The sequence below is a fragment of the Lissotriton helveticus genome, chromosome 2_1 (genome assembly GCF_964261635.1).
Source record: "Lissotriton helveticus chromosome 2_1, aLisHel1.1, whole genome shotgun sequence".
Taxonomy (NCBI): domain Eukaryota; kingdom Metazoa; phylum Chordata; class Amphibia; order Caudata; family Salamandridae; genus Lissotriton; species Lissotriton helveticus.
The window spans coordinates 1623135271-1623156273 of NC_136059.1; the positions used below are offsets into that span (position 1 = coordinate 1623135271).

The window sequence follows — 21003 nt, forward strand, 5'->3', positions numbered from 1 at the left end:
ACAAAAAAATGTTTAAGAAAGACTTTGTGGTGGCCCTCGATGGATACTGAAATTGAATCATATGTGGGCATGTGGGCAATTGTGTTATATGCATGTCTTCTGAGAAGAATCTGTGTGTCAACCGTTGACTCCTATTGAATGTCCAGAAAGACCTTGGGAAAAATAGGAGTGGATCTTGTTGGACCCTTTAATAGATTGCCTGCTCAATCCTATTTTGCATTGGTAGCTGTAGAACTAATACTCAAAGTGGCCAGAAGTTAAATTTTTGGCTGAACCCAATGCCAAATGCTGGGGTTGATTTTCTCTGGGAGCTTTTTTCATGGAAGTGTTGCCTCATTACTTGCTTTCAGACAATGGTGTTCAATTTACTAATGATGTGGTGGAATGTTTCCTCAAGTCTGGTGATGTTACCCATCTTTAAACCTCCTTTTATCATCCTCAAACCATTGGGCAGGTTGAACGTATTAGTCGTGTTTTAGTACATTGTGTCCAATGGGCTGTCCAAAACAGGTGTGTGGTTGGAAATGCTGTAAAATCAATGTTATGGTTTTATCGCACTACTCCACAGTCTTCCAAACAGTTATTGCCCTTTAAATTGTTGAGAGGGAGGAAACCAGCCACCAAAATATGCCCTGGATGGATGAGCAAATGTGTATTGATCTTTCAAAATGTTGTTTACTAAATTGCCATTGGATGTTTCAGTCAATTCGAGAAGTCCGTTAAAATGTGGAAAGAATTTGAATTTTTCAATATGTCTTTGTTGCAAAGTGTAGAAATAACAAATGAGTTTTCAGATGCTCTGACATTGTTCATTCAAATTTGTGTTTTAGTTAAAAGGTTTAAAATAATCTTCAAAGAGTTTCGGCAACCACCTCAGACATTATGTTTAGATAGTTTCAGAACCATTCAGAGAAGAGTTCCAGTATTTGCAAACCATAAGTAACCATAAGGGTATTTTACGATGCTTCCAATTCTTAACCAAGTTTAGAATTATGTAGAAAACTAACATGATATATAAGGAAAACCCAATTGTCTGAAATGAAGTATTCCAAAATTATAAAACTACTAAACAAATATCAAAATGTTAACAAACTACTTAAATGTAGCTAACCCATTCACAACACTTTGAGAACATTTGCAAATTTTTAAATACATTTGAACCTGTTTTAACACACTGCCTCAATCTTTTTTAATCCCACTGGAATAGGTAAGTACTTTTTATTGAACGTTTCAAACTTATTTTCAACAAACCTTAAAACAAGCTTAAATAAATATTTTGCTATTTTAACATTCTTATTAAAAACAGGATTAATTGAAGAATTGTAATTATAAAAGAGTTATACGTTTTGAAATGCTTAAATAAACGTTAGTACATTCACTAAAAACCAACTTAAGATAAAACATGTTCATTAAATAAAGCTTGGTATTTCTGTTGAATGATTCCCGCCTTCAAGAAAAAGATCAAACTGCTCTTAGAACTAAAGGTTCTCAAATAAAAAAAGCCTAGGACTTGTCCAACAGTCGAGCAGCTAACTTTTGCTAGTTTTAACTCCTCTAAAACAATATAGGTCTAATTCAAGAAAAATGTAAATTTTCATTAACATCAGAAAACATATTATGTTATTATTAAGGATATTATACGTGTTTAAATTTGAGAGAGATCATTTGAAACATAATTTGAAAAAGGTTACCTTTTGCAGTTTCTTGCTCGTTGTATTCGGAGATGGCTCCACACACAGCAATCCTTCCAAATCTCTTCATCTGGAGCAAAGCAATGCTTGTAAATTCTCCGCCTACCTAAAAAGAAATGACATAAGTGAAAGATGAGTGTCTTTCACTAATAACAGTTGTGCACAAATCAGGCAAGCCTCCTGTTATAGGGAGGACTTTGGCCAAATGCAGAGAAAATGTGCTCAAACAGGTAATTATACACACACTGAAAACCGAAAAGTATAAATGAGCAGCAATAAAAGTGAAAGACAAAATCAATTCTGCTCTAAAGAAAAGTAAAATAGCACATCACCTGGAGATAATTGTTACCAACTGGGGATATTGAAGCCATACTAATAAGCATTACTCAATCAATTCAATGTAATATATTCAACCTCTGCCATAAAGACATAAAAATATAGGGGGTGTTTCACAATAAAAACCTTAGATGAGTAATACACAAAATGCTTAAACGTTTATTTACTGATGAGCATAAATTAGGACTTTTATCTAATGTATTTATTTATTCATTGTCTTTGTGTATTTCATAAAATTATGCAGTGCATAATGTGTGCACATAACTGCATTGCATTCCCGTGCATTAGGGAGAAGTGTTTTAGTAAGAACAGATTGCATAGTGTAAATTAGGTACGAAAAGTTGTTAGGAAAACACCCCAATTGTACATTTATTTTCATTTCACGTTTTTGGAGCCTATATATTACTATTATCCCCTCACAACATATCTGTTCCTAAATTAGTCTTGTACAATATTGCATGTATGGTTGTACAAAACTGCATTTGCTACAAAGTGCCTGCAAATTCCACTTGAGTGCAAGTTAGGGTCATCTAGTACGTGTATTACCATACCGTAGAACACCCACACAGGTTTACAGATGTTACTTTTGAGTTTTTACCGAATTTGTATTGCTGAAACTTGATCAGCCCCTGCCAATCCCTTGCTATGCTCACTTCAGCACATCAAAAATTTACATGTATGTAAAGTAGAATTACACTGCTTAGAGTACAGCATAAACACAGGTTGCTTGCTTACTAATTTTGTGGATAATGGGGTCTTTATGCAAGGGTTTTTCCAGGTACAATTGCAGCGTATGAATGGAAAAACATTGTGACACAACTCCAAAGTACTAACCCCTGAAGTTGTTTGATTGTTTTACTTGCCTTAAGACAACAAGCAAATAAAACACTCAAATAACTGAGGGGGCCAGTAACCCTTCCCACTCTTTAAAATACAGTATTTAAGGAGAGACAAATATAGAGTTAATAAAAAGATCATGTGTGTCCGAGGAGTAGCTATTTAGCAACTTGATTGCATTTACCACAATGCATAGTGTCTCCTTCGCTTTATGAATAAAATGGGCGTTGAGTTTGTGCAAGGCTTTATTGCAAAGGCGGGTAGCATTTTAACCCAACACTATGCATCAGCTCTTGGTGACTGTGAAAGAGAGCAGAGGAAAGGTGCTCTGATAGGTTGGGGAAAGCCCTATGGAACGGAGGTGACCATGATCTGACAACCAATGGGCCCCGAGTGGGAGACATGGATGCAGGAGCAATGTCTGAAGATAGACCCGTCATGAAACAGGTAGGACTACGCTTGAAGCAAGCAGGTACGCTCTTTCTGTGTAAATGATTTCCTCCAGCAAAGATAGCAGGGTACATCAGCTAGACTACCGTAGCAAGAGCTGTTTAGAGTACTGTTGCAGCCCTAAAGCAGGGGTTGCCCCTAAACTGCCATATTTTAACAAGCTGTAGAGAGGGGCAATCTCTGAAATAAGTTAGACGTCACTGGTGTGGTCTGGTGGCAGCCTCCCTTCAAAGGTACAGATCATACCAGTAGTAGCTTGGAGAGCGAAGAATGTTGCAATTCACATGTATGTCCTTTGTGTGGCACGCATACTGTTTAGAATTCACGACTGCTGGCAAGGAAAATGGCTACAAATGTGTCTCTTTCAAGTATTACAATATCAGTAGCCTGAAATGATAAATACAGAAGTAAAAGTAGATGTGGAGGCTGAGGAGGAAATGTGACTGCTGGCAGAGACAGAGGAGGGCCAGTACCAGCTGAGAGATCATCAGCTCCTGCATCCCAGGGTCTAGTCATTGATGATTAGTAAGACTGTCCCACCTGCACCACCACCACCACCTGCTGCACAAAGTCAGAAACCTAGGAGAGAGACGATATACCTGGTTAGATCTGGATTATCTAGTATTTAAAAACCCTATCAATGCAAGCGTAGCTCCTAGAAATCCACATCAAGGTCTTGATTCAGGAAGCGCACCCACACATTTATGAGGGGCAAAATGCCACTCAAAATGTATAGAGGCAGTTTATGAGTCTACAACTCATGATTCTTAATCACAGTCAGAACCTGCAAGCTGGTGGAGGGCAGTACAAAAAACACAGGTTCTGCACTAGCAGTTTCAGCCTGGCCATTCATGCACATTAAAGAAGAGGACACGTATTGGCTTCCAACAGCAACATGGATGGATGTAAGGAGAGTGATGATGTCCGCAGATTTTCACCCTTTCGCCCACCCATGCCTCCAGTTGGAAGGGCACATACATCTACAGGGCATCAAACAGTCATGCATGTTAGTTCTCAGAATTATTGCAAGTACTTTAATGTATAAGTTAATTAAAACCAAAGACTTTCTAATGAAAATAGTGAAACATGAAAAATGTGTGAAAACACATTAAAAGCATACACTGTAATAAAATCTGAGATAGCCTATAAGTTAAGGTTAAGTTCCTCCTTTTGAGGCATCTTTAGGGTATGAATTTTCGTCCAACGCTAAAAATTTCACTAGATATTCAATTTTTTGTACATTTCCTTTGACACATAACTGCGTAGCTTCTGCAATAATTCTAATTTGTGTATGGCAAATTTGGTGTAAATACTTCTTATACTGCTACAGTGATTTAGGGCACATAAAGGAGAATATGTTCATTCATTTCCTCATAAGAATGACAGACAACAAAGCTTCACCTACACCTTTACAATCCTTCCAAATGATGTAGAGGAATATATAGTGACCTAAACCTTAAGACTGCCTTTTTTGTTACTGTGGGAATTGTTGAGTTTAAATGAGGGTTTCTTTTTGGCGTGCACATATAGTTCGTTGATTTTTATTGGTTAATGGTTTAGGTAGGTTAATGGGAAAATGAGTAGCCATGTTAGTTTTCTTGATTAAGTATTTTCTCTTTAACTTGTCCATCTTTGAAAGTTCAATAGTTGGTGATAAATCAAATTCATTCAACAATATTTTGTACTGAATACATAAAGAATCCGAACACCTTTAAAGGTAATTCCTTTTTTATTTAGGTTTTGATGCATTTCCTTATTAGAGGTTATACAATCACAAACACACCTTACTTAAGGCTGTTGAGGTTGTTTGAAGCAATTTTATAACAAAAGGCCCAGCTCTAATCTTAATCAACGGTTGGAAGTGGAGGCTCTTAGGTTAAATATGCTTCAAATCGTTTTTAGAAAATTTCTTGAGGTTTCATATAGCTTGATCCTTAGACTCTCAGGCTCCATATGAATCAATGGTACTAGTTTAGTAGTTGTGACAGTAATTGTTGATCCAGATGCTCCCCCTTTGTATTTTCTTGAAAATGTTTAATCAGCCCACAAACATATATGCTTTTAATGTAGCAAATCAACAATATAGGTGTTTCATGTGAGCTTGTTGTTTATTTTCCTTGATGGTTCTATGATTTTCAAGGACCCAGCTGAATCTTCATTTATTACATACATAAACAGGATATTGTCATTTTGTAATTTATCTTTAGCCCTAGTTGTTAAATCCTTGAAGTTGGTATAGTTGTGGCTAAACCCCATTTGTGTAGCAGATACAACCACCAGGTCAGCAGCATAAACTAAGGGCCCGAATCTGATGTGAGAACGTGTCTTTCCGACCCAATCAGAAAGGTTTCCGACTGACTGAGTACGATGCAAGTTAGGCATTAGAAATATCCCAATCCGAAGCAGACGGCATTTGGAATGACCGACCAGTATAAAGCAGAATCGAACGTCTCTAAGGACCGCATTTCCGAACGACCGATTATGATGCTGGATTCAGACAGCCTTCCGAATCGTGCCGTCCGACTCGAATCGTTAGTCGGAATAAGACTTTGGGGGCCTTAGCGGGCCCCCCTGCACCCAGAGCCTTCCCAAACGGGCCCGTGGGGGTACCGATTGGACCACCCCTTACCAGCCATGCACAATGTAGAAGGCACTGGGGGGTGCCCGCCACAGGATTCCCGATTTTCCCCAGCCACCCCTTTCTTCAATGGGAGCCGATGCATTCGGTCAGAACATAGGCTCCCATTGATGTGAATGGAAGTCCAACCAAATTGTATCTGGAAGCATTCAGATGCATTTTACTCGGTCGGTCTAACTCCCCGATCCGAGACGGTCGGAAACCATTCCTAAACCGATTCGGTCTGAATTATTTCCTAACTGCATTGGAATCGGGCCCTAAGTCAGACATTTGAGGTGCTCTATATTTTGGTGAGTCACCATTGCTGTTGTTTAAAATTTCATGTAGGTCAGCAATCGATCAATCAATCAATCAGGGCATTTGTATAGCGCGCTACTCACCCGGAGGGTCTCAAGGCGCTTGGGGGAGGGGGGTCCGCTACTGCTCGAACAGCCAGGTCTTGAGTTGCTTCCTGAAGGCGAGGTGGTCTTTGGTCAGGCGGAGGTGGATGGGGAGGAGCAATGTATACTGAGAAAAGAAGAAGGGCCAGAATACACCTCTCCTATAATAAGTTTACAGACACAATTCTCAGTGTCTGTACTGTGACCATCAGAGAGTTTTACTTCAACCCATGTGTCAGTATAAAATTCAATCAGTAAATGTAGTAATGTGAGATTGGTTTCCCAAACTGATAATTTGGCCCATAGTGTGTTTCTGTCAACTCTTTCAAAAGCAATCAAGTAAGATATATAGCATACAAATATTTTTGTCTTTTATAGTCAATGCTTTGTTTCCTAAGAGTGATATAAGCAATATGTTATCAACTGATGAATACTGAGGTCTAAATCCTGTTTGATGGTACTTCATGATCTGTTTCTCTGTGGCCCATTGAGATAAGTGAGTTAAAAATGTTTTGCAAAAGTTTCCCTTCTGTATCTAGCAAGGCAATTAAACGTTAGTTGCATTGGATAATTTCTACTTCTTTATTTGTATATTGGCTGTACAATAGAACCATTGAAGAGAAGAATTTGACTACTGATGAGCACAGTATTACACAGAGGAGTCAGAATCATTCTCTATTTATTGGGGTTCATTATTATTACTGCTATGGGTATTCCATTTGGTCCAGGGGTTCCAGATGGCCTGCAGTCATTTATTACATGGCCTATACATGGCTGGGTAATTCTGTAAGAGTCTAAATTCCTACTGGGCTCTGTTAAGGGGGAGTATGCATTGCCATTCCATGCTCCAAATTGCATTTCTGCAATTACTTTGGCTAGAAACGTAAAACAGCTCCCTACTGCTCATACTTCTCGTCTTCAATGGAGTACAAGTAATGCAAAACAGGCAGAGCACAGTTCTTTCCCCTGTCAATGTTGGACATTGCTTTGGGCCTAGAACAACTTGAGCACTGGATAGATTTGAGAGCTAGGCTCATAACTCAATGCTTGGAACACTTATATTTAAATGGTATCGCTAAACTAAAAGAACAATCTGAATCTTTTCTATAATGGGAATGAATCGTGTTTCATATATGGTCTACTATGTGGTCCTTACTATGATGTGGACTGTCTATGAACAAAGTTTAGTGAGGTAAGTAGTTCAAGAAATTCTTGTGAGTTACTATTAGAAGGGTCATATGCCCAATGTTTAAAATCAAGAATAATCAACAAGCGAGCAGTTGAATTTAACAACGAGCAGACCAACTCATATTAGCTCAATTTGCCATACTTTATATTAAATAATAGTCTTACAATTATTTAAATCTAGAAAACATTTTGGACATCCTACTTATTGTATGCCATTCAGGGGTTAGCAGCATCTGAGACTATACCACACACTACTCTCAAGCAGGCACGGTGCGTCCATAGGGGCGTGGGGGCATAGCTCCCCCACCCACAGCCGCCCGCAGCTCCCTCGGCGTTGCTGAGCTTAAGTAAACTGAATCAGTGTACTTAAGTTCAAAGAGACACCGAGGGAGAACTGACAATGCATGTCAGTCAGCATGACGTTGGACCGCCCATCCCCTTCAGAGTCTGAAGGGGGTGGGCAGTCTGGCGTCATGTTGACTGACATGCATTGTCAGACATGGGGCAGCAGGCAGCAGCACAACACAAGTGCGCATGAGTGGGGACGGAGGGCTAATTTTTTGCCCGTGCCCACTCATGCGCACTTGTGTTTTCACTTGTTTGCGCCTGCCCATTAGGATCTCCTCATTTTCCTAATGAGCAGGCAGGGGCGAGGAGTAACTGTTGCCTAAGCCACTCTTGGCGCTGCAGCAGTGCCAGTATTGGCTTAGGGGTTGCCACTCCAGTGCTGCTGTTCCTGTTTCAAGAGGTGCCAACGCGGACCAGGAGCAGAGGCGGTCAGGTACGTTTTCTAAATTTTATCCTCCCTCTGCCCCCCCCCCGCAACCTCCACCCACGACTCCCCCACCCCCCGCGAGTACTGCGAGCCGTGACTGCAAACATGAAATGTCTCAGTCCGATCAATATTGATTAATCTCTGTTTGTACGTTCCTGAATGTCGCTGATCAAAGAACAGCTAACGCCCCTTATAACGTAACAGAAGTAGTGTAAGAAAAATAAAGAGAGGAGAGTCATGGAAACGTTTTTTTCTGTTTTGGACAGCTAGTGTGAAAAATGTACATAAAGCAGTTTATGCAGTGTTACGCTTCTATGTAAGATGATGCCTTCAATTTGTTAACATAAGAATGGGACCCCCTCTATGTTTACTACAATGGTCAGGGAAAGAGAGGAGAAGCAAAAAACACTATAAGAAATATTCCCCCTCGACCTCTACAGTTCTGGCGGTAACACCTCCAACACTTTGACTTTTATACTTTAACACATAATGGCAACATCAAAATTTTTTGATTTATAGTTTTATTATTTTTTTTGTTATATTTTATAGTACAAAATTATCATTTATCAATTTATCATCTCAACTTGTACATTTTCAGAAGCTCATTACATAAAACACATAGTACTACATTAAAGACAATAAAAAACCATTCCATGCAGAGAAAACAATGTGAAAAAAGAAAACATTCTTACAATTGCATACACCAAACTCTCATCATACATACTACATTCACTCTTAATTCTGCGTCTGAGGGATCGCAGGTTGAGGTGCGAGTTTATACGCAATGCCTTCAATTTGCACAGCCTCTTGCCTCTGATTTGCAATGTTCCTGCAGATTGCCTTCTGCTGTGGTGGCTAGGACTTAGATTTAAATGTTTCTTAATTTCTTTACCATCCAGTGGCCTTTCTCTCTTCTTTTACATGATCTCTCTTGCCTTCGCCCTGTTTGTTCACCCAACTATCACTCTTTTCATTTTCGAACTGGAATGCACTCACATGTCTCTTCTAAACTTTTCCTCGTATATTTAGGGTGATGCATTCCTGCTATGTCCTGGCATTTGCATTTGTTTGGCGCATTACTACGGTTTCATTGGCCTTGACGGGCTTTCGAATTTTAAGTGACCTTGTAAACAGAATCCAATTGTGCTTGGTTGTGTTTCGTACTGTATAAGGGTGAACAAGGTTCGGGTAGATTACTGGGTGTTTACTGGTGGATTATACAGGAAGAGGCCCAGTGGATCTTTTCATAAATAATGTAAAGCATTATGTGGATGGATGCATATACAGAAAGTCACTTCTGTCCATTCCAGTCGCCTGGCGTGCATAGAGGTCCATTGTTTACCTGCACGTGCCTGTGATGTTTCAAGACTTCTTTGTCCATTATGTGGTTTTAGTGCATTCCACATTGGTTAATATGTGTATTATTGAGGTGGTGAATGCTTAGCTCACTATATCACTTGGGGCTATGTTGAGTGCTGTGCTTGGAAAGTGCTATTGGGCATGATACAAAGCACCACAGTTGTGCAGATGTCGCACACAGTAAAAGTACCACACGCTCAATGGCAGTAGGCTATAGCAAAAAATGTGCTTGTTGCGGCAGAAGCAGGTAGTTCAGAGGGAGTACAGACAGGTTGTCGCAATACTTGCACATGGTACCATCACAGATGCAGAAATAACTCAGTAAAAGCTCCAGACTTTGACCAAGAATGAACTTAGTGCATGTATTCAGTGCAGCAGAAGCAGCAAGGCACGAGTGAAGCGGGAGGCCAAGAGGTATCAAGGAGGACCAATTGGTTGTCTGCCCTTACGCCCCACTACTTTGAAATGTCACTAGCCGCGACTGAAATGGCACAGGGTCAATGGTGTGGCTAGACCTGGAGGAATTCTAGAAGATGGACCCTAATGAAGATAGATAACTTGAATAAAGCTAGCCAGATCTCTGAAGCAGAAACGGGTCACAAAGGGAATCCAATGAAGTCTCACATTTCTTGAGGCTGCTCAAAATAATATTGGAGAGCTGGGTGGTGTAACAGGTGCAAGATGAAGTTGTGCTGTCCCGTGCTGACACTGTCACGTAATCGTGTTTGACACTAAAGTTTTTCACATTTTTGAGTTTTATATTACGATATCCTTAATGTGCTAGCGGATTGTATGGAGCAGTCTACACCCATGCCCTAATTCAATTTTTTTTTCCCGGGAGCTGGCATGACTTAGACAGGCATACTTTTCTTGCAATTTAAAAATATACATTATGCAAGCAGAGGTGTAAATTAACTGTGCGCAGGGTGTGCAAGGTATTCATAAATTAAGAACATTAATTGTTTCACGTGCATGCTGCACAGTAGGCATTCCCAGAAAGGTGCCCGGAGACAGACAATGAAAATTAGGTCTTCATCCACAATGTAATAACTTTTAAGGGTGTTTGCAAGAAATGCAGCCTTCTGCAATGTTTGGTGTGGGGTTGGGGAAAGGGCCTGGCCTGCAGCTGGGGACCGACACCCACCCCTCATGGTTACCCAACCCCTTGTGGGTGACCAACCCTTTTACTGTGCACTGCCTATAGTACACAGTGTGCAGTTGGGCTCCTGTCCTGCACCCAAACCTCAGCAGGCAGCCAGTCCCTACCGACACCCACCCCACATCTTTTTTTGCAATTCATTTTCGAAATCCTTCAGAAGTACCCTTATCGTGCCCCCTTATATGGTATTATCTTTTAACATTTTCAGTACAGGGGACCAAGTGCCACATCAATGGCAACTGAAACATTTCTGCTACCGTTGCGGTTAGCCATCAGAGGGTCTAAATCAGAAGGCCTGGATTTTATTATTTCAGCCCAACTGTCAATATAGCTATATATTTTAAATCTTAAGTTCTCCAAACCTACTAAACAGGTTTACACCAAATCCCATAAAGCCCGCTTTCTCAGTAAAGATCTTGCTCCGTGCTATATATGGTGTAATTCTGTTCAGCCATTTTGGTTTTAGTGCTGTCTAAAATTCCCTATGGAAATGGCATGGGAATATCGCATTTTGGGAGCTGCCCTTTTTCTCAACCTCTGTTTGACAGAGGACCCTAACACTCTCCAGGTAGGAGTTGAGGTGGATAAACAGTTTTCTGAAACTTTCATGAAAAGTCATCAAACAGCACCAACGTCATTAGCAAAACAAAAAATGCTCTTCCTATGGAAAATATGATTTAACTTTAACTACAACGTGGTGACCTTTACTGTGTATGAAACATACAGACACACATATATATACATATATATATATATTACAAGACCCTTTATAAAGCTCCTTTCAAATCCCAGCAGGTCCACTCAGCCTTTCATCCATCTGAGGTCAATAAAATGAGTACCATTGAATTGGGTAACAATAAACATCTGTTATTCAGCACCAAGATACACTTGGGTGAAAATGAGCTTTACAAATATGTTACATGTACCTGGGAAGGGTACAGTACAAAGATGGAGCAGAATGTTGTGGTTGGTACATGTGCTGTGTGCATGTATGCCTGAGAGCAATATATTACATGAGAGATGTAGTGCTCTGCAAAGCGTGCGCAGGGACCAAATGTGCTGTGTGTATGTGTGCTTGCATGAAGTACTGGACATGAAGGGTGAAGAGATATGCAACATGCACGTGGTGACAGTGTGTGTTGGTAGTGCATGTGTTTTGAAATAATACAACCTGATTGAAGATAGAAGAATTTCAGTGCTGAACAGTGCATGCAGACTGAGTGTGTGGGCATGTGTTGGACCCGGCCTCGTGGCGTGGTCCTACCCCTCCCGCATGGCGGGCCCCGGACGACATCGGCCCTCCATCCAGCCCGGGTCGCCCTCGGGCACACCTCTGCACGCCCTCCAAACCACCAGATCTGCCACCCGGCGGCCCACAACCACTGACACGGGCCCCTCGGGCCGCCCCAGCATTACCGGTCCGGTGCCCACCCCGGACCCTCATTCCAGGCCCAACGCCATCTTGGGCCCATCACGTCACAGACACGTGGTCCCGGACCAGCCGCGGCCACGGCCCCAGCGAGCCCGCCATCGAGGCACCAAGAACCCTCCGGGTGGTAGAGTGGCCACTCAACCAGAGACAAGGAGAGGGGAGTTTCGATGGCTCTCCAACCATCCCCAGATGCCTGGTTTCGATCACCCTCCGGCCTCCCCGGGCTCCGGCTCCACCCCCCTGCTGGGTGTCTGGACACCATCATCCCGGCCCCTCTGACCCCCAGGCGAGAGGGTCCGGACATCAAAGGACTCCAGACCTATATCTGGGCCAGCCCCGGAGTAGGACGGGAGTTGTATCCCGGAGTCGAGAAGCCCTGCTGACGCTGTCGCGGCTGACCCTGAGACGAACTTCCCTTGCTGCTCTACCTGGAACCTGCTGGCGCTGCCGCGGTCCATCTTTGCTAGAACCATCTTGGAACCTGCTGGCGCTGCCGCGGTCCATCTTTGCTGTAACCATCTTGGAGCCTGCTGGCGCTGCCGCGGTCCACACTCGCTGAACCATCTTGGAACCTGCTGGCGCTGCCGCGGTCCACACTCGCTGAACCATCTTGGAGCCTGCTGGCACTGCCGCGGTCCACACTCACTGAACCATCTCGGAACCTGCTGGTGCTGCCGCGGTCCCCACTCGCTGAACCATCTTGGAACCTGCCGGCGCTGCCGCGGTCCACGCTCGCTGAACCATCCTGGAGCCTGCTGGCGCTGCCACGGCCCTACCTTCCGGAACCCCCCAGCTCGAGGATTGAGAGCTGTGCGTAGGGTCCCATTGCAACCGACCATCTATAAGACTGTCCCGCTACCTTGCCCCTTGCCACGAGACTTTCCAGATCTCTGGATCTGCTGTATATATTGAACCGATACTTATTACCCGATAAAGATTGAAAACTCTATCTACGTGTGGTGTATATTTGTAGTGGTGTGGTTACTCTGCTGTACGATTCTAGGAGAGGGCCCTCCCGTCGGAGGCCTCTCGACATCGCTCGGTCCCTTCTCTGAAGGAGGGGTAGACCTAGGGGTGGTCAGTCAGACACCTTCTGCCTCCGCCGGGTTCGCCTTTCTAACAGCATGTGTAAACATGAAGGTACAATGCACAATGGTATTAGTGCTGAACAGATAGTGTGCTATGAATGTATACTGAAATCCCCCCCAGACACTGTATTGCTGAATTCCTAAGAGCTGGGTGGTGACACACTGGAGAGAAGGAGCAGACTCCCTTTTCATTTCAAAAGACTGCTCTTTGATTCAGTGATAGATCAAAAGGAAGGGGAAGAGGTCTGGATTGAACTATTGATGATCATATAACTGACATACAGGTGTAAAATCTGGTTACTTCCATGAATTATGTTGTCGACAATCAGATTCTGAGTCGGCCTGCTGTGACAGACCTCTTTCCTGAAGGAAGATGAAAAGGAGAAGAACCTCAACATTAAACTCAAGGACCGAGACTCTAAATTACATTTGGTGTCTGGAAAAGGACTATTTGAAGGAGAGGTTGAGTCCCCAAAAATGTGTCATCTGCGAAGCAGCCAAACGGCCTTGTGAGAAGGGGAAGCTCTTCAAGACTTCTGCCTGTGACCAGGACTGGGGGATAAGGCATGCTAGTTTCTCAGCTAGGTGAGGGGACATCATCCAGGGAAACCAAGACCACCTGCCCAGCAACCTGGAGCACCAGCCCCTGCCTTCTTGCTAAGACCAGTGTGCCCAGTGAGAAATAGGAGACAGTTGGAGGGAGTGAGATCAAGTACGGATCCCTACCTTGAGGACTCCCCGAAACGAGATGTGAGGATTCAGCTGTGCACTTATCGGGCTGTAGCCCATGTACAAGCCTGTTTTCAGCAACCCCTGTATGCCAGGAGAGGCCCACAGTAGACTGTGCCAAGTATTGAGCACAGTGTGGAGGGCCCAAAATCGTACAACAGGGGGGTGGTGATGGACGGAGCATCTGAACCAATCAAACACTCACACCCAGTCAACAGATCTGGGTTTAATCCATCACCGTTCTTTAGCCCACTCTGCCACCCCAGTTCAGACATGGCCATATGCAAATCAGTCTGACCCTGTGCCTCATGGGAACAGTCCAGCCCGTACTGCCAAGCCATGCCTTCCCTGGACTGGAAACAAGCTTCCGAGGACCGGTTTCTGGCATTTCAGCCGTCTTCAGCCCGGCTTGCTTGAATCCAGTGGCAAAGTGAGCAAGGGACTCACGTCTGAGCATACCCTGCCAACTTATGGCGAACAAAGCGGTACAAAAGGGGGTGGTGATGGGCAGAGCATCTGAACCAATCAAACAGTCACACCCAGTCAACAGATCTGGGTTTAATCCATCACCGTTCTTTAGCCCACTCTGCCACCCCAGTTCAGACATGGCCATATGCAAATCAGTCTGACCCTGTGCCTCATGGGAACAGTCCAGCCCGAACTGCCAAGCCATGCCTTCCCTGGACCGGAAACTAGCTTCCGAGTCCACACAGCCTCGTTGTAGTGACTTCACATGCCAGAGAGGACTGCCATTGAAGAAGTTGTGTGACCAGCATGCAAGGATTCATGAACACCTGAGTGGTAATCTCATTTGCCAGGATGGGCAGCTGCGGTGTTGGCAATTGGACGTTGTGTCCAGAAAGTATCACTGCAACCCCGTATGCCGAGGGGCTCTGCCAGGACCAAATCATCAAAGACTTTGAGCTGTCGCCCACAACTGAAGTGAGACTTAGACTGGCAGTTCCAGCCGCTTCAATGGATCTACCCTGACTGACCCCCATGGACCAGGAGAATAACGCGCCTTCATAGGACTGCATCTGGGAGCCAAAGGACTGAATTTCCTCCATCAGGGAGAACTTGATTCACTGCATGGCTGTGATCTGGAAGTTGCTCCGATCGCAGGGGAGAGCAGCCATGCCGCTCCAGAGAGTGAACCTGCACCTGCCCTGCACCACGAGCAGCCGGACTTCTCAAAGCAAGATCGTATTTGGCGAGTGCTCATGGTGAGGGCACCCGCTGTAACGGAGACTACTTCCCTGCTGCAGGAGCAGGTAAGACTTGAGCTACAGCCTTTGGAGCCCCAGGGGATTCACTGCTAAAGATATTGCGACACCACAGACACTTTTTACTGAAATTATGAAGAGTCAAAACTGAACTCTTGAGTATAGCCTAATAGTTTTCATTACATAAAGGAGGGTGGGACAGTACTTTGCCTGATGGCTAATAGAGCCCTGACCTCAAGGGGAATTGTGTTGTTGCATGTGAATGTCGTATTTATTTGCATGTGTAGAGTTAGAAATATTGTACGACTTTTTCTAACAAAAGCAAGTATTTGGCTGGACATTGGTTTATTGTTCACACTGTTTGCACTTTGAGTAATGATTCATGGTCACTGTTCTGTATCTGCATAAACCCCAGGGAGTTGTGACTGCTCCACCACAGCGACCACAAAGAGTCAAGTGCAGAAGTGGTACTAGTCCTAGTTGAGCAGGACCCATAGAAGGTCAGGCCCCGGGATATCAGCAATAAAAGACCTCGACCAGCACAGATGGGCCCTGCCCCTGCCTACCATGTGGCCTTCTGAAAGTAGGGACATAGTTTGGTCGTTAAAACTTAGGGGGTGTGAGCTTCAGATACTCTGACAATCAAGCTGACATATCCTGTTCATCATGAATGTGTGTTTCCATCAGAGATAGTATTCAAAAATCCAAGGTGAAATCAAACAGGCATATTTCCATACTCAACTATTTATTAAATAATACACTTATTGGGGGGTTTAACACCCCAAACATACCCCTGAAGCTACGCCACTGTCTGAAAGGGGTTTTGACAGAAACTTCACCTTGTTTGCCTCCAGTTGAGCTCTCAAGTTATAACTTCTTTTAATGACAGGTTGCAAAGTATGGCATAATCCTAGTTTCAAAATTCATCTTTTTAATTATCAGTCCCAGGATGACAAACATTGATTTGCTCGTCCTTTTCCTTTGAGCGCCAGCCAGGGAAGGCATTCCAAGTCACCTGTATGCTAGTAATTTCAATAACAATGACATATCCACCTGAGATCAGTATGTCTATATTAAGGGGCACTCCCACGCCTTGTGATAGTATCTGACTCCATCATGGGCACACCTATAATATTGTTCTGAAATTATGTGTTCAATTCTATGTAGTAACATGTATATAAATCCTATGAAATTTAATCTGATTTGTGGATATCCCATTGCGCATTCCTCTATTTCCAACCATAACCTGCACTTAAATGGCCATGAATTGTTGGCAGCCAAAGATGCCCCACTTAGATTAGGGATTGGGCACCCTCCTTTAGACAGATAGTAATGCTTCCAGTGCAGTATCGATTTCAAGTTCATATCAAGAGGGAAGCACAAGCTAGGCACTACACCTTTAATACAGTCTGGACAGCAGCAGAACAGCTCACTGGATCTCTCAGAAACAGCATAAGCTGAGAACAAACACCAAATAGGAAATGGTCAGCCATCTTTCCGGTACAAATTTCGCAAGACCAATCTAGTGTTGGCAATGCCAATAGACCAAGCTTTAATAGGAAAACACATGCAAAAATAATTTGTAGAGTTCTGTGTTTCTAACCGAATGTAAGGGATGAATGAAGGCTAGCAGAGAATGAAAAGAAGTCTAGGCCAATGTCCTGAATTTGCAGTTGCTCCAGTGGTCAAACTTACATAGGACAGCAAATGTGCAACTGCAGCCAAATTAGAATTGTTTAAACATCTAATGGTTTAACGAGGTTTCTAGTCCTGTTCTAGTTAATGAAGGAGTGACAAGATTGAAAAAAACGAAAGAAACCCGACCTATTGTACAACAAAGGGGTTGCGTAAAGAATAGGTGGTGGCATGGTGCCTACTCCACAAATGTGAGTGCTGAAAGATATACAAGACATCCTAAGGGAATCTGCATGACATCATCACTGGCCGGATCGCAAATCAAGCTGTGCAAGTCATTTTAATTTGGGAACTGCACATTAAAGTCTAAGTGATTGTCTCTGGCAATATTTGTTAATAAGTAGTTGAACAATTTGTAGTTTACCTGGATAAAGGCTGCACTGTCTTTGCATGTGCAGTTGTATGTATGAGGGTGGGATCTTTCACAGGGATGGCCTGAAATCAAAATTGTGACCACAAAGTTTTGTAAAATCATGGCTTTTGGTGTTGATCATGAAAAATGTAGGAGTGGCCAATTTAGGATCAGCCCATAATCAGGTTTAATGGAGAAAAAAAATAGGTGGCCCCTCTTTGTCAGGACCGCAAATCCTGACAAAGAATAAGAATAAAATACCAATAATTAAGAAAAATGGTCGATGAGCAATATATAACCTTGTGCAGGTAAATAAGTATGTTGTACTTATTTGCATCACAATATGAATGAAAAACATTGAATATTAGCCTTAAATGTGCAAAATAAACGTTTTTAAATAATTGCACATTTTATTAATTTGCTCAATACCATTTCACATTGATAAATAAACCCTTGCACAAAGGTGACACTCTAATATTTAAAAGATACACAGGCTACGTCATGCTGAGACCAGTCTCCTTTTCAAGATGGTCTCTGCATTTGCCAAATATTCCTGGTGCCATGCTGAAAAAACACCTCGCATGCAGTGGGAAAGACTCATTCTTTTGGATGTAGAATAATGCATCCAACATACACTAGCAATAATTTACTAGTCTTTTCTGATGTTTTGGTAGATGAACATGCGCCATACCACCATCAACAATTGTTGCTCTGTGGGTTGCTCAACCCAGTAGAATGGAGTGAGGTGTGAGACAGCACAGCAAGATTAGACATCAAAGTGGAAATAGAAAAACACTTCTGATCACCATCATATAGGGATATGGGACTAAGCAGAGATCGTAGAGGACAGGAACCAGCAATCACCAGAATAGCACATAAGGCCTGAATGATCATATACAAAAAGAAAATCATTTTTCTGGTAGAATAATCTTGTTATCATGTTCTGTGCATTCTATACAAAATGTCTTCTGATTTCACCAAAGCGCTTTATAATGTTCCTTTAGAAGGCACCCTGGCTGTATTGCCGCTGACCGCGTGACCCGCAGGGGAACATGGGCGGGGCAGCGCTTTAGTCCCACCCGGCTAGCGAGGCTACCTATCGGCGCTCCTCCCTGCGTCCACCTATCACTGGCCAAGGGGGAGGGCTCATCTGGAGGTGGAGGGGCGCCCCGCTACTTATACGGCAGCAGCCATAGCTCGGCCTCTTTCCTGCCTGGATTCTCCCGCGGCTCTGCTCTGTTGTGGCGGAGTACAGGGCGATCTGGAAGCAGACGGGTACAGTAAGGGTACCTCTGCGGCAGAAGGGTACAGTAAGGGTACCTCTGCCTGGCACAGTAAGGGTGCCTGAGCCAAGGACCAGGAGCCGAAGGAGGTTCCGGGAAACCGCGACGGCGCCCCCTTTGGTCCTTCGGGCGGTCGGGGGGCCTGAACCGATCTGGGGTGTGCCACACCGCTCCGCCCTGACAGGGGGGGGCGGGAGTATAATGAAAATGGTAATGTGCTGCACCGTCAGAGCATCGACTCGCCGTGCAAGATGGCTCCTTAGGCAAGCGGGACAGCGAGGGGCTGCCTGCTTTGGATTGCCCGTAAGATGACCCACCATAACGTCAGACCTGTGTCGTATGAAATAAACCTGCAGCAGTTCTTTCCCACAAATATGTCTCCTGAGTTTCCTTTGAGTGGGAATTGTAAGTGTGTATTGTACAAGCGGGGGGAGCGTATGACGGTGTGGGCACTATGCCGCTGACTGCGTGACCCGCAGGGGAACATGGGCGGGGCAGCGCTTTAGTCCCACCCGGCTAGCGAGCCTACCTATCGGCGCCTCTCCCTGCGTCCACCTATCACTGGCCAAGGGGGAGGGTTCACCTGGAGGTGGAGGGGCGCCCCGCTACTTATACGGCAGCAGCCATAGCTCGGCCTCTTTCCTGCCTGGATTCTCCCGCGGCTCTGCTCTGTTCCCACCCTGAACCCTGACCCAGCAGCTAAAGCGCCGGAGTGAGTTTTTGAATGTTGTAATGGTCTGGTTTTGTGTTGCAGGTGGAGTTACAGGGCGATCTGGAAGCAGACGGGTACAGTAAGGGTACCTCTGCGGCAGAAGGGTACAGTAAGGGTACCTCTGCCTGGCACAGTAAGGGTGCCTGAGCCAAGGACCAGGAGCCGAAGGAGGTTCCGGGAAACCGCGACGGCGCCCCGTTAGTCCTTCGGGCGGTCGGGGGGGCCTGAATCGATCGGGGGTGTGCCACACCGCTCCGCCCTGACAAGGGGGGCGGGAGTATAACGAAAATGGTAATGTGCTGCACCGTCAGAGCATCGACTCGCCGTGCAAGATGGCTCCTTAGGCAAGCGGGACAGCGAGGGGCTGCCTGCTTTGGATCGCCAGTAAGATGACCCACCATAACGTCATACCTGTGTCGTATGAAATAAACCTGCAGCAGTTCTTTCCCACAAATATGTCTCCTGAGTTTCCTTTGAGTGGGAATTGTAAGTGTGTATTGTACAAGCCGGGGGAGCGTATGACGGTGTGGGCACTATTGATTTTACTGAAAGTGGGGAAATTCTCCAAAGCTAATTTGGGAAGGCTAGACTCACGTAATTCACAAACTCTACCCTCAGTAAGCAAGATGCATTAGTGACTAACTACCACGTTCTGTTTTTTGTTCCCAATCTAGTCCTGGCCTGGCCCCTGTGAATTTACTCACGGAATTCTGTTCTTCTGGCAGAATGTGTTTGCCTTTTTCCGCCCTACTCGGAAAAACAAAATATTTTTCAACTGAACAATTTTATCACCAGTCTGTCCGTGCTGCAAAAAATCTTAATTTCTTAGTAAGAAAAATATTATAAATCTAGTTTGTTGTTTTGGTTTATGCGCCGAGGAATGAAAAGGTAGACACACATACCAAACCAGACATCATTGATTTAATACAATATTTTGTGTTGGAAACCACAAAGCATATTGAACAATATAAAGTCTCTGCTTCACAACTCTCATGTATTTAACAACAATCAAACTTGTAAGTCCCAAACTAAACTGTGCATGTCCCATGTAAAGGGATGTCTGTAGAGGCTGTTCCAGCAATGAGCTCCCTTTTTAGGTCTCGCGTCAGCGAAAGACCTTATGTCGCCCGTTTTCGGGAATGTGGACAGGAGAGGGTGCACGAGCGCAGAGCTGCTCAGTTTTGACCTCGTGAGCGCGCACGGCACCGTGTCCCTCTCCTGTCCACATTCCCTTGCGCAAACACTCACTCACGCATGCGCACACACACACTGCATACACACACACACGCGCACACGCGCACACGCACTTACACTTACACAGACACGCAGGCACCCAGACAGGCAACCCCTTCCTCCTCCCCCACAGTCACACACACATACACACAGACTCCAAGACACACGCACGCTCACACACATACACAGCCCGCCGCCACGCGCGCGCCCACACATGCCCCCCCCCCGCCCTCGCAGGCCAGCCACAAAGCGAAGCCCCACTCACCGGCAGCAGGACTCTTCCTCCATTCTTCGGCACCGGGGCGCAGGGTAGGCTCCTGCCTGCTCCGGTGCTGCAACCAATCGCGGCTCTTCCGTGGGAGGCGGGGTAGGCTCCCGCCCCCCTACTGCCTGTTTCCGGTTGTCGCGCCGGCCTGCCTGACTTCCTGGTCGCAGGCCGGCAG

The 21003-nt window shown here is 44.6% G+C and overlaps 1 protein-coding gene across 3 annotated transcripts in view; it reads right to left on the bottom strand.

The window, feature by feature from the left end:
- LOC144818802 (prostaglandin reductase 1-like) overlaps nt 1-21003 on the bottom strand; it is a 330315-nt gene that overhangs the window by 30107 nt on the left and 279205 nt on the right. For all 3 annotated transcript variants that reach the window (XM_078676574.1, XM_078676573.1, XM_078676572.1), the window contains exon 8: nt 1692-1797. In XM_078676574.1, the coding sequence (XP_078532700.1) occupies nt 1692-1797 (106 nt within the window). The remainder of the gene's footprint in view (nt 1-1691; nt 1798-21003) is intronic.